The sequence below is a fragment of the Diceros bicornis genome, chromosome 6 (assembly GCF_020826845.1).
Source record: "Diceros bicornis minor isolate mBicDic1 chromosome 6, mDicBic1.mat.cur, whole genome shotgun sequence".
Classification (NCBI taxonomy): domain Eukaryota; kingdom Metazoa; phylum Chordata; class Mammalia; order Perissodactyla; family Rhinocerotidae; genus Diceros; species Diceros bicornis.
The window spans coordinates 20,221,019-20,247,385 of NC_080745.1; the positions used below are offsets into that span (position 1 = coordinate 20,221,019).

The following is a 26,367-nucleotide window of genomic DNA, read 5'->3' on the forward strand; positions in this document are numbered from 1 at the left end:
CATATCTTCCTTTGACAGAGGAGAAAAACAAACAAATTTGGAACCAAAGATTTTGTTTTAAATGCCTTTCCTTGGAGTTTCTTTGGAGCTTGGCTATAAAGTTTCAGACCTCTAGAAGCCTCCAACCCCTTTCCACAAAAGAAATCATTCATCAATCACAGAGAACTTAAAAGTCAAATAGTTTTCCTCCCGGCTAAATCCTTCTCCATACTCTGCTCCCCTGAGCTTGGAAAACACACCTGTACTATAACACTCATCAGGCTCTTTTTAAAGTACTTGTCTATTTCCTCAGATAGACTGAGTGTTTCAAGGGACTATGATCTTTGCATCCTCAGATTTTGATGCAGTGTTAATTAAACATCTACCAAAAGTCTGCATGAATGAATGACCAGGCTGGAGAAAGTGCAAGTTTCCTGGAGAGACTGACATTTGAGCTAGGCCTAAAGGATGCCCAGGACTCGGATGACTGAGGGGAAGGAGGCCGGTAATTGCAGATGGCGAACACAGGGGAGCAAGGCCAAATGGTTCAAAGAATGGGAGGTGTAGAGGACCGGTCAGCCTGGAGCAGAGATGCATGTTGGAGGAGGAAAGAGGAAGACAGGGTTGGATATGAAAGATAGAGCCAGTTTACACATAAGACCCTGGAAGTGAGGCTAAGGGATTTAGGTGGGGTGCCATTGTTGGTTCTCAAGAAGTTTGGCTGCCTCATCAAACATCTACTGCTGCCTGCCTTGTGCCCAGCTCTGCATATGGGAAGATGGTCGACACAGTCTTGTGGGAAAACAGACAAGCAAACAATACCAGTACAGTGTGAAAAAAAGTAAGGATTGGGTTGTGAAGAAGGGAGCACCTGAAGGTCCCAGGGCAAGGCACAGAAGGCTTCCTAGATCAGGGAATGCTTAAACTGAGAGGAGAGGATCGATGGGAGTTCATTAGGTGAGGAAGGAGGGAGATTTTCCTCGCTGGAAGGAAGAGCATTATCAGTATCTTAGGAAGGTGAGAAGGCATTGGGGATTCGAGGAGCAGCAAATAGCTACACACTCGGGGGGATACTGAGATAAGGTGAAGGACCTCATCTGCCATGTGAAAGAGTATATATTTAACCCTGGAAGTAGCAGCAACATTATGGGTTGAATTGTGCCCCCTAAAAAAGATATGTTGAAGTCTTAACCCCCAGTACCTCACAATACGACCTCACTTGGAAATAGGGTTGTTAGAGATGTAATTAGTTAAGATGAGGTCATAGGGGAATAGACTAGGCCCTTAATCAATACGACTGGTGTCTTTATAAGAGAAGAGACACCAAGACGCAGACACACAGGGAGAAGACGACCACGTGCCAATGAAGTGAGAGAATGGAGTGATGCAGCAACAAGCCACAGAACACCAAGGATTGCCGACAACCAGCAAAGGCTAGGAGAGAAAAGAAAGCATCCTTCCCTGCAGGTTTCAGAGGGAGCAAGGCCTGCCGATGTCTTGATTTCTGACTTTTGGCCTCCAGAACTGTGAGACAATACATTTCTGTTGTTTGAAGCCACTCAGTTTGTGGTACTTTGTTATGGCAGTCCTACCAAACTAATACAAGTAAGCTTCAGAAAAATCACTTTGTCCCCAGAGTAGAAAAGTGATTAAAGATAGCCTAACTCAAGGTGAGCAGTAAGGAGCATGGCTCGGAGGGAGGGAGAGCCTGGTGCGCGGGAATTGAGAGGGAGACCAGAAAATCACAGATGGGGCAGCAGGAAGGTAAACTGAGTAACACTTTATAGAAACCAAGGCCTTAGTAACAGACTACACCCGAGGGGATCATAAGAAATGACCACAGGGTCACTCTGCGTTCTGTTTTTATGAAAGTTGAGAGATGGAATTTTTCATATTAATTTCCACTGTGTGTTAAAGCTTGATCCCCCACACTGTCCCCACTTAACCAACCTGTGCAGTGGTAACTAAAGGACATGAAACAAACGTCTCAGGTCTTCAAGACACCGAGGGGCCTTGTGAATCACCAGACTTAAAGACATTTAATTTAATTATATCATTAAGTGTATTTTATGTCATTCTAACTCAATTAGTTAATCAGAATTTTTCATGACTCAGTAGATCCTATCCTCCAAACATTCTGAAAAAAAGGAATGTGTCTCACACTATCTGCATAGTGACCCATGTGATTTTGCCAAAGGCGCTTATTTGGTCATAAGTAAGAGCAGAGCAGGGCTCCAGTTTGGGTGACATTATACAAATGAGTCAACGTCCATTTCCTCATCTCTAGAATGGGGATAAAAGCACCTGCCCTACCATCTCAGAAGTTATTCAGAGGATGAGAAACAATGTATGTGAAATCTTTGGTAAACCTAAAAGCAGCAGAACATGCCCCAGAGTGGTTCTGGGAGGGTGGCGCAGGGATCTGAAGTCAGCTACTGGGTTTGAATCCCACCTAGGCTGCTTCTAAGTTGGGCAACTTACCTCAACCCCTGGGCCTCAGTTCCTCATCTGTAAAATGGGCAACACCTGCCATGTGGGGTGGCTGCAGGGACTGAACTTTGTAAAGGAGGTAAATCAATAGTGTGCCCATCTGGCATGTCAGTAGCACTCAGTCACTGTAAGGTAGTCCTATTTTTCCCTTCAACCTCAAGTTAGATATTTTCAATTTTGAAGAAGGGGTGATTAAAAATAGACAGATAGGGTGATATCAGCATCATGGCAGAGTAAGCTTTCTCCATAGACTCTCTCCCACTAAGATACAACAAAAAGCACATTCAAATATCAACAGAGGACATTCACACAACACAAAAGATGTATGAGAGACTCACACAGCCAAACGTCTGAAGGTGGAGGTGCTGGAACCCCCAGAGGAACTGGAAGGAGGTTAGGAGAACTGCTATCCTTCCTGAACAACAGTAACCTGGGACTGGGTCTGTGCGTGGATCTCTCAGAGAGAGAGGGGAGAGGGGCAGTCCTCTGTGGGAAAACCATCTCTCTCCAAGTTCTCTCACAGCCTGTGGGAAAGCCCCATATGGAGGGGACTGAACTGTTGTAGGGGTGCCTCCATCTAGCTAGCACCCCAGGAGAGCAGATAGCAAGGGAAGCATGAGAAGCCCCTGGGATCAGGCAGGCAAAAGAAAGAGCCCCTCCCCCTGCCTGACCAGCACAACTGGTCAGCCAGTGCACCCACAGAGCTCAGCGAGCTCAAAATACACAGTTCTTGACCCCCACCTACTTGTGGCAGGTGGAAGCTGTGACCAGATATTTTCAGAATGAGAAAAAATAAGCCCACGCCCTCAAGCAGTATGCAAAAATATATTAAATCTCTAGACCAGAAGGAAAATGACAAACACCCAGAAATCAATCCTGAAGGCACAGAAATTTATAACCTAAATGACAGAGAATTCACAATAGCTATCATAAAAAAGCTCAACGAATTACAAGAAAACACAGATAGACAACTCAATGAAATCAGGAACTTCTTCACAAAAGAGATTGAAACTATAAAGAAAAACCAATCAGAAATATTAGAGATGAAAAACACAATGGAGGAGATCAAGAAAAACCTGGAATCTTTAAAAAACAGAGCTGACAATATGGAGGAAAGAATTAGCATTATTGAGGATAGGAACGTAGAAATGCTCCAGATGGAGGAGGAGAGAGAACTAAGACTAAAAAGAAATGAAGAAATTCTCTGAGAAATATCTGACTCAATAAGGAAATGCGACATAAGGATTATAGGTATTCCAGAGGGAGAAGACAGGGAAAAAGGAGCAGAGAGTTTGTTCAAGGAAATAATAGCTAAGAACTTCCCAAACCTAGTGAAGGAGCTGGAAATACAAGTGAATGAAGTCAACAGATCTCCTAAATATATCAACATAAAAAGACCCACTCCAAGGCCTATAGTAGTAAAGCTGGCAAAAGTCAATGACAAAGAAAAGATATTAAGGGTAGCAAGAGAAAAAAAAATAACATACAAAGGAATCCCAATCAGGCTCTCAGCCGATTTCTGGGCAGACACTTTACAGGCAAGGAGAAAGTGGAATGACACATTCAAAATTCTGAAACACAAAAATTTTTAGCCAAGAATACTCTATCCAGTGAAAACATCCTTCAGATATGATGGAGAAATAATAACTATCCCAGATAAACAAAAGCTAAGGGAGTTCATTGCCACAAGACCCCCACTACAAGAAATGCTCAAGAAGACCCAAATGCCTGAAAAAAAAAAAAGAAAAAAAAAAAAAGAGAAAGGGGATACAAAGTTTGAGCAAGGAGGAAAATAGGTAGAGAAAATCAGAAAAATTGCAGCTTTCTATCAGTACAGGTTAGCAAACACTTATAACATCAAAGATTAGGGGAAGGAGAACAGCAAAAATAAATATAACCTCACGACTTTAAACACAAACTCACAACGCAAGATGGAATAAATTGTGACAATAATAACTTAGAAGGGGAAGAGGAATGGGATGGAATAGACTTAGTTTAAGGAAATAAGAGACCATCAGAAAATAGACTATACCATCTATGAGATTTTTTTATACAAACCTCATGGTAACCACTAAACAAATAAACAGAACAGAGACACATACAATAAAGAGAAAGCTAAGAAAACCATCATACAGAACTACCAAACTGAACTGTTAGTCTGAAACACATGGGACGAGAAACAAAGAAAATGCAGAAGAACTGGAAAATGAGTGATAAAATAGCAACATTAAGGCCTCAATATCAATAATCACTCTAAATGTAAATGTATTGAATTCTCCAATCAAAACACACAGAGTGGCGGGATGGATTAAAAAACAAGATCCAACAATATGCTGCCTCCAGGAAACACATCTCAGCTCTAAAGACAAACACAGGCTGAGAGTGAAAGGATGGACGACAATACTCCAAGCTAATGGCAAACAAAAGAAAGCAGGTGTTGCCATACTTATATCGGACAAAGTAGACTTCAAGATAAAACAGGTAATAAGAGACAAAGAGGGGCAACATATGACGATAAAAGAGATACTCCACCAAGAAGACATATCACTTATAAATATATACGCACCCAACACAGGTGCACGAAAGGATATAAAGCAACTATTAACAAACCTAAAAGGAGATATTAACAACAATACAATAATAGTAGGGGATCTTAACACCACACTTACATCAATGGATAGATCATCCAGATAGAAAGTCAATAAGGAAATAGTGGACATTATTAGATATATAGATATATATAGAGCACTCCATCCAAACACAGCAGATCACACATTCTTCTCAAGCACACATGGAACATTCTCAAGGATAGAACATATGTTGGGAAACAAGGCAACCCTCTATATATTTAAGAAGATTGAAATCATAACAAACAACGTTTCCGACCATAATGCTATGAAACAGAAATCAACTACAAGAAAACAACCGGGAAAGTGACAAAGACCTGGAGACTAAACAACATGCTACTGAACAACTAACAGATCATTGAAGAAATTAGGGGGGAAATCAAAAAACATCTGGAGACAAATAAAAATGAAAATACACCATACCAACTCATATGGGACGCAGCTAAAGTGGTCCTGGGAGGGAAACTCATAGCAATACAGCGCCCCCTTAACAAACAAGAAAAATCCCAAATAACCAACCTTAAACTACACCTAACAGAATTAGAAAAAGAAGAACAAACAAAGCCCAAATTCAGCAGAAGGAGGGAAATAATAAAAATTACAGCAGAAATAAATGAAATTGAAACCAAAAAAACAGTAGAAAGGATAAGAGCTGGTTCTTTGAGAAGATAAACAAAATTGACAAACCCTTAGCCACATTCACTAAGGAAAAAAAAGAGAAAGCTCAAATAAATAAAATTAGAAATGAAAGAGGAGAAATTACAACGGACACTACAGAAATACAAAGGATTATAAGAGAATACTATGAAAAACTATATGCCAACAAATTGGACCATCTAGAAGAAATGGATAAATTCTTAGACTCATACAACCTCCCAAAACTGAATCAAGAAGAAATAGAGAATCTGAACAGACCAATCACAAGTAAAGAGATTGAAACAGTAACCAAAAACCTCCCAAAAGATAAAAGTCCAGGACCAGATGGCTTCTCTGGAGAATTTTACCAAACATCCAAAGAAGATTTAATACCTATCCTTCTCAAACTATTCCAAAAAACAGAGGAAGATGGAATATTTCCTAACACATTCTAGGAGGCCAATATCACCCTGATACCAAAATCAGACAAGGACAACACAAAGAAGGAAAATTACAGGCCAATATCCCTGATGAACATAGATGCAAAAATCCTCAACAAAGTATTGGCAAACCGAATACTGCAATACATTAAAAGGATCACACACCATGATCAAGTGGGATTTATACTAGGGACCCAGGGATGGTTCAACACCCGCAAATTAATCAATGTGATACACCATATTAACAAAATGAGGAATAAAAACCACATGATCCTCCCAATAGATGCAGAGAAGGCATCTGACAAGATCCAACATCCATTTATGATAAAAACTCTCAACAAAATGGGTATAGAAGGAAAGTACATCAATGTAATAAAGGCCATGTATCAGCCAACATCATACTCAACAGGGAAAAACTGAAAGCTATTCCTATGAGAATAGGAACAAAACAAGGGTGCCCACTCTCACCACTCTTATTCAACGTAATACTGGAGATTTTGGCAATTAGAGCAATTAGGCAAGAAAAAGGAATAAAAGGCATCCAAATAGGCAATGAAGAAGTGAAACTCTCACCGTTTGCAGATAACATGATTTTATAAATAGAAAACCCTAAAGAATCCATCGGAAAACTATCATAAACAATCAACAACTACAGCAAAGTTGCAGGGTACAAAATCAACTTATAAAAATCAGTTGCATTTCTATACTCTAATAACAAACTAACAGAAAAAGAACTCAAGAAGACAATCCCATTTACAATTGCAACAAAAAGAATAAAATATCTAGGCATATATTTAACCAAGGAGATGAAAGACCTATACAATGAAAACTATAAAACACTATTGAAAGAAATTGATGATGACATAAAGGAATGGAAAGACATCCCATGCACATGGATAGGAAGAATAAACATAGTTAAAATGTCCATACTACCTAAAGCAATCTACAGATTCAATGCAATCCCAATCAGAATCTCAATGACAGTCTTCACAGAAATAGAACAAAGAATACTAAAATTCATAGGGGGCAATAAAAGACCCCAAATAGCCAAAGCAATCCTGAGAAAAAAGAACAAAGCTGGAGGCATCACAATCCCTGACTTCAAAATATACTACAAAGCTATAATAATTAAAACAGCATGGTACTGGTACAAAAAACAGACCCACAGATCAATGGAACAGAATTGAAAGCCCAGAAATACAACCAAACATCTATGGACAGCTAATCTTTGACAAAGGAGCTAAGGACATACAACGGAAAAAGGAAAGTCTCTTCAATAAATGGTATTGGGAAAACTGGACAGCCACACGCAAAAGAATGAAAGTAGACCATCTTCTTTCACCCTACACAAAAATTAACTCAAAATGGATCAAAGACTTGAAGGTAAGACCTGAAACTATAAAACTCCTGGAAGAAAATATAGGCAGTACACTCTTTGACATTGGTCACAGAGGGATCTTTTCAAGTTCCACATCTACATGGACAAGGGAAACAAAAGAAAAAATAAACAAGTGGGACTTCATCAAACTAAAGAGCTTCTGCAAGGCAGATGAAACCAGAATTAAAATGAGAAGACAACCCACCAGCTGGGAGAAAGTATTTGCAAAGCATATATCCAACAAGGGGTTAATCTCCATAATATATAAAGAACTCACACAACTGAACACCAAAAATCAACCCGATGAAAAAATGGGCAGAGGATATGAACAGACATTTTTCCAAGAAAGATATACAGATGGTCAACAGGCACAAGAAAAGATGTTCAACATCACTAAGTATCAGGGAAATGCAAATCAAAACAACACTAACATATCACCTTACACCCGTTAGAATGGCTATAATCACCAAGAGAAAAAATAACAAATGTTGGAAAGGTTATGGAGAAAAGAAAACCCTCACTCACTGCTGGTGGGAATGCAAACTGGTGCAGCCACTATGGAAAACAGTATGGAGATTTCTCAAAAAATTAAAAATAGAAATACCTTATGATCCAGCTATCCCACTACTGGGTATCTATCCAAAGAACCTGAAATCAACAATACAAAGAGGCTTATGCACCCCTACGTTCACTGCAGCATTATTCACTGTAGCCAAGAAGTGGAAGCAACCTAAGTGTCCCTCAACTGATGATTGGATAAAGAAGATGTGGCACATATATACAATGGAATACTACTCAGCCACAAAAAAAGAAAAAATCGTTCCATTTGCAACAACATGGATGGACCTGGAGGGTGTTATGTTAAGCAAAATAAGCCAGACAGAGAAAGACAAACACCACATGATTTCCCTCATATGTGGAAAATAAACTAACACACAGACAGAGAGAACAGTTTGGTGGTTACCAGGGGGACAGGGGTTGGGGGGTGGGCACAAGGGGTAAAAGGACGCATTTATATGGTGACTGACAAACAATAATGTACACCTAAAAGTTCACAATGTTATAAACTATTATGACATCAATAATAAATAAATAAATAAAAATAGACAGTATAAAGTAGACAAAACCTCACATAATCTAAGAAGATCACTTCTGATATGTGCAAAACAAGAACAGAGTCTAACACCATTTTTAGCCTGGAGAAACTCAAAATTTATTGTGTCACAGATAATACCATGATAAAGAAATTTATCTTGGGAAAATCTTATTTGGGGGTTTCTGATTTTCATGTAAATACTGAGTAATAAAAATGTAAAGAAATAACAAATGGAAAAAAGGAAAAACAAGAGTCCTCACCATTCCTGTAAAACCTACCATGTTAAAGGATAAAGTGCTAGGGTCTGTGTCCTCCACTGGCTCCTTTGCCATATGATCTGTGAAAAAATAAAAAGGAGAGTATTTTCTTTAATTTAAGAGCACAAAGGTGTCCTTTGATAACTGTCTTCATATAGAGGCAAGCTACCCTAGTCAGTTGGAGAAAAATCCACTTTCAATCATTAGTGCAGACAAAATAAGAAGAAAAGTGTTTAGACTTCATCAAGAAAGAGATGAAGACATAAATTTTATTTTAAAAAAACACCATTTTGGAACAGTTTATTCATAAATATCTACAAATACTCATAGTTACAAATAACCACGAATTATGCAGACATGATATTAACAACTCGTTTGCATAATAGATTTGATTATAACTTTGAGCAGGAATGATTTAATTCTGACTTCTGCTTCTGTCCTTATTTCCTACTCTTCTGCAATTCATTTTCATCATTTTAAAATATTAAGCTTCTGAATGTGGTTCATGTGAATTAATAAAGTCAAAAATATCTCACAGTATCTTTATCAAACAAAAAGTAGTCTTGATTTCTCAATATTTTGCTTATGTTTTACCATTTGTTGCATTTAAGGAATTTAATGAGGAAATATAAAAACAGGTACAGGCCACCACTAGATCTTAAGAATTTGTACAAATTAGAAAAAAGCTTCCCCTTTCCGAGACACTCTACAAAATATCTGCCAGAAAACTATCTTAATAAATAACCAGATCTGTTGGAATGGGATCCTCCAGATTTGTGCAGTGCATGACCTGCAAAACCCTTGGGCCAGCCAAGATTCAACTTTCATTTTTTTCCCAAATCCTCATTAAAGACATGCTGTCAACCAGGCACTAGGTTCTGGGAATGCCTTTGGGGATCCAAACAAGGACAGCAGGACAATTTATTGAGACAATTTGTTTGTTCTCCCTAGACGTTTCACATCTGAGAATGGGCTTTCCACATTTCTTTGCCCGGGTGATGTTGCCAACACCCAAAGGAGAAACGGTATGAAGGGAATATCTCTTTCTTTGTTTTATGACAGCCTACAGTCACTGGAGAGATTAAAGGAGGTGGCCTTTCCCATGGAGCAGAGGATTAGACATCTGCAGCTTCATCAGTGGGGACTGTGTCCTGGTCACTGGCAGAGCCCAGAGGTGGCAAGACCGCACTGGAGAATGGACAAACGGGGCTAACCTGTGGTTCCCCGGGTTCCCAGCCCCAGCAAAGAACTTGTGTCTGGCACAGAAACAGAGGGCTGGTGGATCTCAAGGGTCATCTTGAGCTTGGACAATGAGAACATCGATGCCTACTAACAGTGTGACCTTGGATAAGCCCAGCAGTGTGACCCTGGTGAGCCTAGCAGTATGACCTTAGATGACTTGTGTAAGCGTTCGCAGCCTCAGGCTCTTCCTCTGTAACATGAGGGGGCCATAGGTCGCTGGTTCCCACACTCAGCTGATCCTCGTTACTCTGGTCAGGCCAGGTTTGGGAACCACCAGGACGGACGAACTTCCACTCCCCCTCAGAATCTGATCGAGCTCTGTGATATGTGAGCATGTCTCAGAGGGTTATGAGGTGAACAGGAAGATGCAGGAAGGTGACAACAGGGTTTGGAGGCCCAAAGTCTCTTGCTTTGGTCTGAAATCTCTGAGAATAAATGGAACTTAAGATGGGAAGAGCATGTAGAATTTAGGTTTTTTGTTTTCTGAAGCATGACGGCAAAGTGAGAGGGCAATCAGGAAAGGCAACATGTTTAGAACCAGGATTAGAGGCACCTCCAGGTCTTTTTTTATTTTCATTCGAATGGATGAAGTTCTTCCTTGCATGTTATCGTCAATACGCTCACGGACCCAGGCCCATGTGGTGCCCCATGTGCTCTATCGGATCCCGCCTCCTCCCTGGCAGTCACTGTGGTTCACGCGGAGCTGTCTTTGTTCTCACAGGCCTGGGCTGTTGTGTACCAAAGAGATTATTCGGAGGAGGGCTGATCCTGGTTGAGACTGGTCTAGAAGTAGGAAGTTGTCCTCAGGTATGTCTGAGAGCTCTTGCAGCTGCATGTTTACAATATTAAGTCAAATAGTTTATTTAGAAGCTTTAAAATGTTTACTTTTACACGCCCCAGGTAACGGCAGGCTGAGCCCCCAGGTGAGGCTCTGATCTCAGATGGGACATGGGAGCTTAAACAGAAGGGGGACCATGTGAGCTCTGAGGTGGCAAACCAGCAGCTGCACCAGGGCTGGGTGGGGACTTCCTCCTGCTCCTGCTGCAGCTCTAGTGTCTTGGGCAACGCTTTTCTCCCTAAACTGTCTCGACTCTCTCAGATTGCTCACTCTAAACGAGGCACAGATCACCCCAAATTCACTGGCAAGTGACAAAAGAGGATCTCACTGATGGTAGTGAGAATGATATTTAATTCATGTGAGCAGGTGAGAAGGTGGCTGGCCGGGCTCTCAGGGGCCTCAGGTGAGAGCAAGCTAGGCGGGCTGCACAATCACTTGTTTCTCTGGGCCTCAAGTCCCAGACTCACAATATTCAGGGGTGAACAGAGAGCCTCCACATGCCCTTCCAGCTTTAAAAGTCCACGAGTGGTGAAAAGTAGTGGTTCCACAGGTAAAAGGGCATCTTCAGGCTGAAAGTTACTATGACAAAGGAAGCCCAGGTCCACAGCACTTTCATCTTCAACGACAATTAGAGCTCTTGCTTACCTAGTGCCCCCCCCACCCCCGTGCTGCATGGTTTACACACAGTCTCAGCTCATCCTTACAGTAACCTTGAGAAAGGTATGTGTCCCTCTTTTTACATATTGAGTGTTTAAGGTCACAGGGTAAAGGAAGACCCAGAATTTGCATCTGGGACTTTCTGGCTTCAAAATCTACCTGTTTTCCATGACCTCCAGGGTTCTAAAAGTGGTTCATCCACTGACCACCTGACAGACTCTCCTCGGGGAGTCTCTGTGTCCAAATTTCCCCTTTTTATAAGGGTACTAGCCATGGACTAGAGCCCATTCTAATGACTTCATTTTAACTTGATTACGTCTGGAAAGACTCTATTTCCAAGTAAGGTCACATTCCCAGGTACTAGGAGTTAGGATGCCACCATAATTTTTAGAGGGGACACAGTTCAACCCCTAAGAGTCCACTCTCTGGCCCCCCAAATTCATGTCCTTCCCATGTGCAAAATACCTTCACCCAACATCCCCAAAGCCTCAATCATTCCAGCATCAACTCTAAATCTAAAATCTCATCTACTCATCATCCACTGGAAGACCCAAATCTCATCAGCTACTGACTCACAATTTCTTCAGGAGCACCTGGGAACCATGTACTGCAGCCAGCAGCCTCTCCAGAAGGAATAATCACATATGGTCCAACACAGACAGTGGTGAGCTGCCCAAGAGCTGTCCTGTCACATTCTGACATCTCCCTTTATTAGTCACATTAAATAAGCGCCAATAGTTCCTAGAGACAGTTTCTCAAAGGAAGATCCAAGATCTCCTGGAAAGATGTCCTTTCAGAGAAAACAAAGAGGGAAGCTTGTCAGAGCTTCCCGGCTTTCCCAAGCATCCTGAGCCAAAAGAGTGGGGCCGTTTGTACTTTCTGGTGAAGAATTGAAGGCAATTCTTTGAACTTGTGATTTCAGAGTTAATTTACTTTCATTTGTTATTATTATTATTTCTTGTTTCATAGTTTTTCTTTTGACCTACAGCTATTTTCATTAGTGATTATAAAGAAGCCCTATAGCCCTAAACACATTCAAGATTACAAAAGCTCTCAGAGCAGCAGAAATGCCGTGTGGCAGTGCTGACACACTGTCCAATTTATCTTCTTCTCTGTCTTTTGCAACAACCCCACTCTGTCATCCTCTGACCTCAGAGCAGGAGCTGAACCAGTTGAGAAAGGACCAGGGATCAAGAAGGTGCCCTCCTAGAGTGACTTCTCTGGAGGGTGGGGGAGCATTAATTTAACTAAGTGTGTCAGTCAGGGGCTGGCGCCTACAGAGGGGATCAGATTCAAGAAGGGCAAGGGCAGGGGAGGAGGAGGGAAGAGACAAAGGGATGAAAGAAGAAAACTTGGAAAACAGAGACATTATAAGAAAGGAAAAGAGGGGCCAGCCCGTGGCGTAGCGGTTAAGTGCACGAGCTCTGCTGCGGCGGCCCGGGTTCAGATCCGGGCACGCACCGATGCACCGCTTGTCAGGCCATGCTGTGGCGGCGTCCCACACAAAGTGGAGGAAGATCAGCACGGCTGTTAGCTCAGGGATGATCTTCCTCACAAAAAAAAATAAAAAAATAAAAAAGAAAGGAAAAGAAATGAAGTGGGCATTGGAAAACCCCACAGGGAGGGGAAGAAAAGAGGGAAGGAGGAGGGGAGAAAGGAAAACCAGATTGCCATCACTCTCTGGTGAATTTAGAGAAAGAACTGGCTGGTCCAGCTTTTCAAATAAGGGTGCTCCTTGAAGTGGTTCCCCCTTTAGTCCTGGTTTCTGCCTCCAGTGCTACTGGAGTTTGCAAGGAGGGCAGGTTGCCACCTCGGACCAATCTACAACCTCGGACCGATCTAAACACTCAGGAGGGCCCAGAGGGGCAGGTGAGAGAGGACATGCCACCTAAAGGGCTGTCCTGAGCTGGTCGCTAGGGCCAGGACTCCCAGGGAGCAGCCTCGCTGTGCAGGGCAAACGAGTCTCCAAGAACAAAGAGAGAACAGACGTCGATGTGCTCCATGGCCGTGGGCACCTAGCTCATCACAATGAAGCAACGAATTGCACCACCTCCCCAACCCAGACTTTCAAAGCCTCTTTCTTTGCTTTGCTTTTAATATCTGTATGAACACATACCAGATTTTATTCACATTTGACAGACAATTCCAATTTATTCTGTGTTAGATTGTTTATCAGTGGCAGAGATAGAGTGAGACAGCTACTCTGTAGCCAGCATGACTATTTTCCTTCCATGTGACCTCAATAGTCTTGTAAATTTTCTTAGTGTAAAAAGTTGTTTTTTAAATTAAGCTCATATCAGTATAATATATATATATATATACACCTTTGTTATATGCATGTAGATATACAAACATCTTTTTTTTCTAACTTTACCAGGTAAATTCAGTTAACATATCTAACTTGAATAAGTTCCTAAGATGCCAATATGGGAAGAGTTTTTCTGCCACAGTTTGAAGCATATGTGGTTAAAATTCATATCTTTCATTCATTCACTGAGGTGATAGTATTTAGCCAGGGCTTACTATGTGCTGGTTACTGTGTCAGGTGCTCAAAATAAGCTGCCAAGCTAAACAGACGTGCACTCTGTCCAAGAGCTTATAGTCTAATGGGGGAGAGAGAGTGGTGAAATAATCACAGCTAGAAACAGTGATGAGTGCTAGAAAGGAGAGGTACAGGGTGCACGAGAGTGTATAATGTGGGGCTTGATCCACATCACTTTTGAGCTGAAATCTGAAGGATAAGGAGGAGGTAACTGAAGTGGGGGGAGGTGAAGGGAGCTTTCCAGGCAGTGAGAACAACCTGTGCAAAGGCTGGGAGGCAGGAGGTACAAGGGCTCTCAAGGAAACACAAGGAGGCAGTATGGCTGCAGTGCAGAGAGCTGGGGACAGAACAGGCACCAATCCGTTGAAGGGACAGGTAGAGATCGATGTACAGAGTATGGAAACCACTTAAGGACTGAGGATTTGTTGGAAAGTCAGTGCAGGTTTCTAAGCAGAGGAAGGACAGGATCTGATTTTTTTTTTTTTTTTGGTGAGGAAGATTAGCCCTGAGCTAACATCTATTGCCAATCCTCCTCTTTTTGCTGAGGAAGATTGGCCCTGAGCTAACATCTGTGCCCATTTCCCTCTGTTTTATGTGGCACGCCTGCCAGAGCATGGCCTGATAAGCAGCGCATAAGTCCGCGACCCGGATCCAAACCTGCGAACCCGGCCGCCGAAGCGGAGCGTGTGAACTTAACCACTACGCCACCGGGCAGGCCCTCGATTTGTTTTTAAAAGGTCACTCTGGCCACCTTTTGGTGAACGGGTTGGTAGAAGGTAAGAGTGGGTGTGAAAATACCAGCTGGGAGGTGAGTGTAGGAAATCCAGCTAGAGAGTATGGTAACTTGGTCTGGGGTGGAGAAGTGAAAATTCCATTTAACAAGTTCCACATGTTGGCACCATCTACGGCTTCATTACAGAAATGGAAGGGCTACGTGAGGGTGTCCTGGAGGTCGCAGAAACTAAGTGAGATGTTAGAAAAGGAAAGTGGTTTTCAAATCTTTTTTTTAAATGGAGGAACCCTCATCTTATTGATAGAATTCCAGAGTGGGAATGGACAGGAGGACACCTTTTAGATGCCTGAATATGTTCTTCAACATCTCTGTAAGGGACAACATCTCTACCTTGGGGGGCCTCTAGCCTCTTTGTAGAAGCCAAAAAGATTTCACCTACAGGTGTGTTTTCTATCTCTTAAAGTCAAGTAGACAGATTCCTTCCAAATGACACCCTCCTATCATCATATCCTCAGTTCTCACATCATGCCACATGTGCTAGGATTTCCAAGTCCCTTTGTTCCAGGTTGACCATTTGTTCCAGGTTGTAAGCATCCACTTTGGCTGGGCCAAGCAGACTAAGAGTACCATCACGAGAATTCTAGATCCTATAGTGTTATTACAGTCATCTGAGATTATATTAGCTGCCCTGGTGGCCTCACCACACTATTGACTCACTGAGGCTTTTTATACATTGTGTCACTATTAAACTGTGTTTCCCAGGCCCCCTCTGATGCCATTGATTTTGGGAGGCCCAAGCAGATTTTGCATTTATCCCCATTCAATGGATCCCTATCAAGATCTTTTTGAGTCCCCCTCACCATCATCACTTACTGAGATCTGAAACCACTGTTAGTAAAATCTGTCCTAACACCTCTTGGCACCTTGTCAATTAGGTTCTCAGAAGAGGAAGTGGATGTGGAGTTGAGAGTGGGGATGAGGAGTGGGAGGATTTCTCTCTTTATTTCCCCTTCTGTTTTTCCTAACAATGGGTATGGGGGAAGGGGAAGGATATCCAGACAATTTATTTTCCATCTCCAATCCATAAAATGTTTACCATCCCCCAGTTACAGAAGAATTTACATTTTTCTTTAAATAAAATCTCCAGGAAACTCTCCCAAACCCAGCACATCACAATGCCAATTTAGCTGTCTTCTGATCTACCTGCTGATCCTTACTGTCTCCTTCTCCTAACTGCTCAAGCCACAAATTAAGGATGGAACATTCAAACTCTGTCCCTGCCAGATCCCAGGAAATAAAACGGAATAATGCAAAAATAAAATAGGGGTCGCCGCGTGGCGCAGCGGTTAAGTGTGCGCGCTCCGCTGCTGGTGGCCCCGGGTTCGAATCCTGGGCGCTGCACAGATGCACCACTTCTCAGGCCATGCTGTGGCTGCGTCCCATATAAAGTGGAGGAAGATAGGCACAGATGTTAGCCCAGTCTTCCTCAGCAAAAAGAGGAGGATTGGCATGCATGTTAGCTCAGGGCTGATCCTCACACACACACAAAAATAATAAAATAAATAAATAAAAATAAAACGGAAACACGTTTATTTAAGCAGTTATACCCAGTTCTGTATCTGTATACGTGGTTCTCTCCCTAGCCTTTCCAACTTCAACAAAACTAAAAGCTCCAGTGTGCTGTGGGGGATATATCATTCACTCATTTGTGTGTTCAACAAACATTTACTGAGGATCGGGCCTGGGTAACGGGAGAACAAGGATAGAGAATTCTTGGAAGGTAAAGTCTGAGGTGGATTGTAAATTGAAGTGAGAGATTAAAGAAAAATCTAGATTCAGGCACAAACACAATATTTTAAAATAAGGACAGAACTAGAGGCCATTCTTTTTTTTTTTTGGAGGAAGAGTGACCCTGCAGGAACATCTGTTGCCAATCTTCCACTTTTTTTTTTTCTCCCCAAAGCCCCAGTACACAGTGTGTATCACAGTTGTAGAGTTGTGGCTCTTCTATGTGGGACGCCGCCTCAGCATGGCTTGATGAGCGGTGAGTAGGTCCGCGACCAGGATCCGAACTGGGGGTCCCGGCCACGGAAGCAGAAGGCAGGAACTTAACCGCTGTGCCACTGGGCTGGCCCTAGGGGCCATTCTAATCAAAGGCACTACAGCTGGGATCCCACAGGTGGGATCCCATAGGCGGGATCAGCCACTTGGTTTTGTGGATACTAGTTCTTGAAATAGCTCGGAGGGCCAATATTTAGAATACAACCATTTGATAGAAGTGAAATGAGGAGAGAAAGAGTGAAAGGTGAGGGCACGTGAGTAGGGAGAAAGGGAGAGCCTGGAAGGAATAAACGAAATACCCCCCGCGCTCTTTTCTGCCAGAGGGACTTGTTTCAACCTGGCATCCGAAGACCAGAACAAAGGGGCTAAGTCCACCGAGTGGGAAGAGAGAAGGAGCGTCTTAGGCACGCGTGAGGAAGACGAGGGACAGGGGTCCGTGGAGAGCGCAGGCGGCCAGCGCGCCCCGCGGTGATAGCAGCCTCTCGCAGGGGGGAACCTAGCGCCGTGCCCTCGGGGCCCAGGCGCCGCCGCTGTCCCCTGCCCGGCCCCGCGCGGACCCGGGTCGGGCGCAGGGGTCCAGAGTCGTCCCAGGGCGCCCCTCGGGGGTCCGAGGGAGGCTCGGCCCCGACAGCCCCGCCGCAACCGCGGACGCCTCGCGAGTTCCCGGCCCGCGGTGCCCGCTCCAGGTGAGGGCGCGGCGCGGTGTCACTTTACCTGCACGCAGAGGGTCGTCCGGAGAAGCCATGGGGGCGGGCTGGGGCCAACGAGCGCCCGAGCCGCGCTGGGCGCCCTCCGGGACAGGGGAGGAGAGCGGGACTGCAGGGATGGAAAGTCGTGCTGTTCCGACGCACCCGGAGCACACCTCCCCGGCTCTGCGCGCCCCTCCTCCTCCTCCACCTCCTCTTCCTCCCCGGCTTTCCGCCGCGTCTTCCTCGCGCTCACTTCCTGCTTTGGCAATTAGCAAAATCCCTTCTCCGCGTGTCGCTCCGTCCCTCCCTCCAGAGGCGCTGGGCGGGAGCCGGGGTGCCGTGGGCCGGGGCTGGGGCACAGGGACGACCCCCGGGTGCCCGGGGCGTCCTCAGCGCCCGCTGCGGGCGTCTTTCCTGCCCCGCGCCCAGGTCCCCCTTGAGCAGGTCTCACCGCGGAGCCCACGCGATTGCTGCCCAAGACAGACCGCGAAGGAATTATTAGCCTTAAAACCCGGCTGCAGTCGCGGGTCGCTTTCCTGACTTCCTAAAGACGCCCTCAGCCAGGACACAACTCTCCGCACACAGGTCTGGGCTGAGATGCCTGCCGGCGATCTGATATTTAAACAATTTCCTGATCTTCAGGCAGAGTATGCCGCTGCATGATGGCACACGCTAATAATTTCTATTTTGATTTTTCTTTGGCAATAGTTACTGCATGACCTCCAGGGTAAGTGCTACACAAAGCAGCGAAGAGAGAGCGCCTGATACTCGCACAGCCTCTTTAGAAAAAAGAGCTTGGGGTTCTCTCGGAAATGCTGACTTGGTCCTTAAAAAAACCGCGGTTTACTAAAAGGGATTTTATACCAATTGCTTACGTGAGCACAGATTGGAATCGTTTACTAAGAATATGTTTAAGATGGTTATACTCTAATTAAATCTATCATCAATCATGAATTATACAAAGGTTACAGGCAAGTTAAAATCAATAGGAATCTCTTCAGGGTTTGAAATAAACTATGTCTGCTTTCACACATAAAAACAGAAAGATAGGGATTGGTTTGAAAGAGACAATGTAATGGCTTTTAGTGTACAATATGAGCAATTTATCATAAAGGAGCAGCCTCTGGCTAAAAACTCAGCTCTGAAAGATGCAGGAAAGCAGCAAATGTCTACAGACCCTCTTGGTCACCAGGAGCTTGCTTTGTGCTCTCCCCATCTGTTTGGTAGTCCTGAGACCCATGGCACCCTCCAGATTAGCGTTTTGTTCTCTGGAATATGCCGTGGCCCCCCTGTGTGTCTAAAGAGAGCAAAACTTTCCAGATAAAAGCTTTCTGGGGAATTTGTGGGTGGGAGGATAAATTTCTTTTTGGTCTGCCTTTTGATAGCAAGGGAACTTTTTTTAAAGGTATTTTCTCTTAGAATCCATTCTGATGTTTGGTTTGTGGTTCTTTCTGTACTTATGAATTACTTCTGAGGTAGGTTGTCAGGAACCACATATCAAGTTGGGCTACCTTGTTAGCAACACAACCTCAAGAATTGCTCTAAAGCTAGTTTGCTTTTTAAAACCCTGAACTATAATTCATCTTTTTATCATTCCCATTGTTTATTATATCAAATAGAAGATGGATGGCTGAAATGCATTTTAAGGTTAGTTTTTTTTTTTTTAATAATTTTATTTATTTATTTTTTCCCCCAAAGCCCCAGTAGACAGTTGTATGTCATAGTTGCACATCCTTCTAGTTGCTGTATGTGGGACGCGGCCTCAGCATGGCCAGAGAAGCGGCGCATCGGTGCGCGCCCAGATCCGAACCCTGGGCCGGCAGCAGCGGAGCGCACGCACTTAACCGTCAAGCCACGGGGCCAGCCCTAAGGTTAGTTTTTTTAAAGCGAGACGACCATGTACGTGGGTTATTATTGCCTTTCATTCCATTTCCTTGTACCTCCTTTCCTATGAATTGTAACCATACATAATCATTATCTTTATTTTTCCCATACACTTTGTGAATTACAAAGTGTAATGCAAATGGGAGCTATTGTTTTGTAATTTACAAAAGAAGTAATTTAAAAACATTCTCATCCACTGGAGTTCCCAAAGGGAACTTTTTTTCAGCATTTCTTAATAGCACCTAAATTCTTCAGAATCTCGGACTCACAATAAATGGGGATAGTGAACTTGGTAATCAAGGAGTCAGACATGCTGGATTTGACTCATGGGCTTGTCACCATGAGTTTGTATTACTTTAGCAAACTCCAAGTCTGTAAGAATTTGCAGGATTGTAAAAGTTCAAGGAAATAATATATATGTAAAAATACCTGCACCAGTACCTGTCACATAATAGGTACAAATAAATCAGCTGCTGTCCTGCTTTCATTCTTTCCTTGGAATAGACTTAGTGAGAGAAGCTCCTACTGCCTTTGTTACAAGAAATAAAACAATATTTATTATAGTGTTTGTTCATAGCATGGATCAATGGATCGACTGGTAGCATCCATTAATGTAGTTTTTAAACTGCCCCTCTGCCCACCCCCTGCAAACAAAATGCCATGTCCTGGGGAAACCAAAGTGAGAAGGCCCTGACTCTTAGGAGTTTATGATCAAGAGAGATTTGCAAATATTGTTTCACTACAGAACTGTGGTAATGGTCATACAGAGAGAGTGGAGATAATTCTCAATCTTAGAGAAAAAGTGTTCATCGTCAAAAAGTTAAAAGGCACTGGTTATCACCTTTATACCTTTATACACCTTTATACACCTTTATACCATCCTAGTGACTTTACTTTTTCAATGAATGGATAATGATGTACAGTTTTTACTACGTGGCCACTGGTTTAAAAAAATGCTGACTTTGTTTTTTCATTCAGTTTTGTGGGAAAGAGTTGACTGACTTGGACGTAAAGTTGGTTCCTGCTCCTCCAGAATCACACTAAATGTGGCTAACAGTGTAGGTACAGAACTGTAGTTAGTTGTACATTTGTGATTTTATCACTCTCTTGTTTGTGTATGTGTGTGAGTGTGTGTGGAAGAAAGGCACTGAAGATGTATGGAAGCCAAGTGGCTTGGCGGTGACTACCCACAGACTGACAGTTTGCCATGGAAGCTTTCAGGCAATTTCTGAGACCTTCATTCATGACATATGGCTACCACCTTAAGTAGGGAAAAAACTGTTGGTCTTGTGTCTTTTCACAGATAATGACAATTATCAGAAATGTTATCTTCAAATGGGGAAAACAGCAACTCAAAATATATTTTATTTGATTCATCATGGAATATGTTGTTTTTGTTCATTTTACACCATTTTGGGTAAGTGTTATTTAAATTTATGCAACCTAAGATGAAAAGTTATATTATTGAACCACATACTTCCTTATTTCAAAGAGTACGTACATTGTGTACAGATGAACCCAGCTAACTGGGCTCCCCAAAAGGGTCTGATCTATATAACAGTGGCTAGAACTGCAATGGTAGTGTACAGATTCGGGACTAAAGGAGACTCCTTAGGTTCCAGAATGGGACAGTCACTCAGTTGAATTTGCTTGATATACCCATGTGGAATTGTATATAGTGGAAGAGGCCCAAGTAAGAGTTAATAAGTTTATCTCCTCCTTTTTGGAACAGATATTTGTTAAATTTTGTCCAGAGTGTGTTAAGGCAATTGTAGTTGATTTCTGTTGTTTTGCCATCTAACTTTTCATATAATGCCCAGTTTTCTTTTGGAGAACCACTGTTCCCACCCTCAGTCCATGCAATTTGGTGGTAGCAACATCACCCGTGACTCCTGATTCCAGGGCTTGGCATGGGACCCAGTAACAGCCGTTCAGAACATTGCTGAATGAGCCAGTGAGCCTAGGAGATGCGTGGGAACTTTGCTGGGACAGTTGGGAGATGAGTCTTTAAATAACTAGCCCGAGATCACACAGCTGGTACATGGTGGAAGAAATGAGCAGGAGTGAAATGTTTAGGAGGACCACATCATAGAGAGCCTTGAATGCCAGACAAAAGCATTTGAAACTATTTTTCAGGCAACAGGAAGCTAAGAAGCTAGTTTTTGAAAAGTGGCATATGAAAATTGGTGTTTTTGGAGGATTAGTCTGGCAGCTGTGTGTAGAATAGAATGGAGCAAGGAGAGAATGCAGGCCAAGAGACCATTTAATCTTTACAATACACTATAATTTATTACAGAGCTGAATTCACATCCTTGTCCAAATGTGAGGGAAACTTATATCTGAAAATTTAAAATGTTCTTTTGTTGCCTTTTTAAGCATTCATTGTCTCAGACAAATTGATTGCCTTGTAGATTTGCATACATGCATAAAAAGGATATATTCCAAAATGATAACAGAGGGACTAAAAAACTTAAGTAAAATATCATTTTTGCTGATTTGAATCCTGTTTGACAGGGACACAGCATTCTGGTGCATATACTTACGTATGAATAGTTCTTAAAGGCTCCTCTACTTCTCGCTTAAGCAATGCCGTTCTATGTACCAGAGATTAAATCTCTTTTGCCTACTGCTACTACCAGCTTATTTTGAATTATTTACCCATTAAGTTGCATGAACTAGAAAACCACAGTTTTTGTGCTGTTTGGTTTCCCACAAAGAGAATGGCACAGTGTGGGTGATTCTCAGTATGGTACATTGCTAAAAACACTTAGAATGCCAGGGGTGGGGAGTGGGAGATGCGGAGAAGAAAGTAGAGACAGGGAGAAAAGGTGTGGCTGAGCAGCGAGCACTTTTATTCTAGAAATCTTCCTCCAGCCTCCAGATCCTCATTCACCACTCACAGTTGTGTCCTGATGCCTTGATCTTAGATGCTCTTATACTGAGCATCATTTCCAGCTGCTTTCTCAGTGGATATCTCTATATATAACAATTTATTTCTTGCTCCAGATTTTGAGAGAAAATCTGTTCAAACAGATGAACTTTATATATTAAAACCTGAAACCCAACTAAATAAAGTCAGCTGGAGGAGATTTTGTTTTGTTTTTGTTGTTAGGAGAAAAGGGCAAATGAGAAGAAAACCCAGTGCTATCATAGACCAACTAAAAATTGCATAGTTGGCACAAGAGCTCCATTTCCTGTGCTTTGTACCCGCAGAATGTAGACAAAGGCTCAGGTTGGTGACTCAGGAATCGAGAAAATCATCAATCATTAAAAAATTAATTTAACAAGTTGTCATTTAGAATTTATTCTGAGCTAAGACAAGATGGTGGACTTACATCCAAGTGAGTCAACTGAGAAACTATTAGAACTAATAAGTGAATTGAGCTTAGAGGAGAGATAAAGCTCTACATGTCAGACACCAACAGCTTTCCTATATGCCAACAAAAACCAACTGGGAAAAAAATGATCCCATTAACAGCAGCAAATAAAGCTATAAGGTAACTAGAAATAAGTTCCATAAAACTACAAAGCTTTGCTGAAAAACATAAAAATAAGTCTGACTAAATAGAGAGCTATACCAAGTTAATAGATAAGAAGCCTCAATATTGTAAAAATAGTCATGATTTCCTAGTTAATCTATAGATTCAGTACAACCCAATCAAACTAACAGGATTTTCTTGGAACATGAAACTGATTACAAATTCATATGGAAGGGTAAATTCAAGATAACTTTGGAAAAGAATAACAAAGAGAGGATTTGCCCTACTAGATAGCAAGATATTCTAAAGCAACAGTAATTAAAACAGTGAGTATTGGTGCAAGAAAAGTAAAAAAGGATTAATGGAACAGAAAAAAAATTCAAGACCCAGACTTGTGTATCCTTTTGGAACTTGCTACATGATAGAGGCAGTTAAATGATGAAAAGCTGGATAGTTCAAAAAATAGTATTGGGATATTTTTCTAAATATTTGAATAATGCAATTTATATCCCTACCTTACCCTATGCACGGATGTAAGCTTCAAGTAGATTAAATATCTAACTGCAAAACATTTAACTTTAAAATTATTAAGAGAGAATGTGAGAGAATCTCTTAATAACTTCAGTAACAAGAAAGGCTTTCATAAGGCAAAATATCAAAAGACATAGAAAAAAATCTGATAAACCTAACCAGATAAAAATTTTATTTCTAAGCCATAAGACAATAGAAAATTATAAAACAGAGGATAAACTTAGATAAATTAATTATACATACAATATTCTATCTTATAATTATAAAATATAAAATAAATGTAATTATAAAATAGTTGTATTTATAATTAGAAAATAGAATATTATGTAATATATAATTTATATATAAAACACAAGATTAGTATCTACATTTTTAAGCATTTATTTAAGTAAATTAAAATATGATAAAAAATAATTCAATATAAGATTAGGCAAAGACTAAACAGAAAATTGCTGGAAGAAACAAAAATGACCAATAAAAATATTAAAATGTATTCAACCTCACTAAAAATAAGAGAAATGCAAATTAAAACAATAATGAGCTAGCGGATTGCCAAAAACCTAAAAGCTTGCCAATATCAAATATGGGCAAGATTGTGGAGAAACAGATCCTCATACACTGTAGGAGTATAAATTGATATGGTCACATTGGAGAGCAATCTGAACTATGTATCTTCCCTAAAGGAACTCTTACACATGGTACAAGGAGTCACGCATAAGAATATTGGTTGCAGCATTGTTTGTAATAGCAAAGATCAGAAACAAACCTAATGTCCATCAATAGGAGAATGGATAAATGTGATATAATATAATCATGCAATGGAATATCTTATAGAAAGTTATAAAAAAATAAGCTCAAAAACATTTTAAATGGAAAAACAAGTTGCAGAATGATATGAGGGGCAGACACAAACCAATCTATATATTTTCTATTACTACATGTAAAACGTTTTAAAATGGATATGTGTCAACTTTGCCTTGCAGCCAAGATAGAGTAAAGGGAGCTAGATTTACTCTGCTGCCTGAAACAATAACAACAAAAAACTGAGACAAAATATGTGAAACAACAGTTTTTAAGGCAGTGCACATCAGGCAAAGAAGGACAGTGCCCTTAGAGCTAGGATATAAACAAGGTGATTGCCATGATTGCCCCAGTTTACTGCCTTGAGAGAATTTCCAGTTAGCGCAGAGAAAGGGAACCAGGCAGAGCCTGATGGACTCCCTTTATTTGAAGAGATGTAGCTGAAAGTCAGAGGAGACCAAGCCAGCTAGAAGTCACAGGTCAGAGTGCTGTAAAGACTTCACAGATAGGTCCCTAGGGATCCATAGAATGTCCCCCTTGACTACTAAGCATAACACTTACTGATGGGTGCTTTCATATTGGAAATTATCCAAGGCTGGGGAAAGGAGGATTAGAGGTAATATGTGAGAGGGTTAGAGGGTGCTCACTCAGGGCAGTAATAGTGCTTGTTCCTATCAACCAGACTGGGAAAAAACCTTATAATTCATGGGCATTTGATACAGTACACAGAAGGGTCTTACCTCAGTGGTGGGGAATAATTTGCCCTAGACTGAGCAAGCACTGCCCCAGTTCCACCTAACAAAACTTAAAAACAAGACACAAAAGAATCAAACTCTTTTCAAGTAACTTAGCTGCATCTCAAGAAGCTCAAAAAGATTTATAGAAATACAAAAATAACCAGTACTCAACAAGCTCTAAATGCACAATGTCTGGGATACAAAGATTACCAGGCTTGCAAGAAGTAGGAAAATAGAGTCTCATAATGAGGAGAAAAAGTGGTCAGTTGAAACTGACCCAGAATTAACAGAGAAGGACATTAAAACTTTTATTATAACTGTATTCCATAGGTTCAACAAGCTAAGTAGAGACTTGGAAAATATTAAAAAAAAACAAAATAGAACTTTCAGAGATTAAAACTATACTGAGATAAAAAATGGATTAATAGCAGATAAGATTTTGCAGAAGAAAAGATTGACTTGAAGATATAGCAATCGAAAGTATCAAAAATGAAACTCAGAGAGAGAAATTTTTTTTCTTTTTTTTTGTGAGGAAGATGAGCCCTGAGCTAACATCCATGCCAATACTCCTCTTTTTGCTGAGGAAGACTGGCCCTGGGCTAACATCTGTGCCTATCTTCCTCCACTTTATATGGGATGCCGCCACAGCATGGCCTGACAAGCAGTGCCTCGGTGCGCACCCAGGATCTGAACCTGGGTCTCCAGCAGTGGAGTGTGCGCACTTAACCACTATGCCACAGGGCTGGCCCCAGAAAAACTTTTTTTTAATAAAAAATAAAAAGAACTGTGAGACAACTTCAAGTCCCCTAATACACATATAACTGAAATCCCTGGAATGGAAAAAGGGAGGGGGACCAAAAAATGTTTGAAGAAATAATGGCTGAAAGCTTTCCAAATTTGATGAAAGGCTTAAACCCACAGATTCAAAAAGCTCAATGAACCCCAAGCACCAGAAACATGAAAACAACTTCACCAAAGCACAGAATAATCAATATGCTCAAAGCCACGAATAAAGACAAAATCTTAAAACAGCTACAGGAGAAAAGATGCAATACAGAGGGACAAAAATAAGGATGACAACAGATTTCTTATCTGGGTTAAGCAAAGATTTCTTAGGTACAATACCAAAAATACTATAAGAAAAAAATTGAAAAACTGGACTTCATCAAATTTCAAAACTCTTACGTTTCTAGAGAAACTGTTAGAATAGTGGAAAGACCAACCATTACTGGGAGAAAATATTTGCAAAGCTCGTATTTGACAAAGGACT

General features: G+C 41.6%; 1 protein-coding gene across 1 annotated transcript in view; it reads right to left on the reverse strand.

The window, feature by feature from the left end:
* Positions 1 to 17,881, reverse strand: part of EDARADD (EDAR associated via death domain) — a 69,954-nt gene extending 52,073 nt beyond the window's left edge. The window contains exons 1-2 of the mRNA XM_058542969.1: positions 17,691 to 17,881; positions 8,925 to 8,983 (exon numbers count right to left, since the gene is read on the reverse strand). Of these exons, the coding sequence (XP_058398952.1) occupies positions 8,925 to 8,983; positions 17,691 to 17,721 (90 nt within the window). The 5' untranslated portion in view covers positions 17,722 to 17,881. The remainder of the gene's footprint in view (positions 1 to 8,924; positions 8,984 to 17,690) is intronic.
* Positions 17,882 to 26,367: the final 8,486 nt, after the last annotated feature.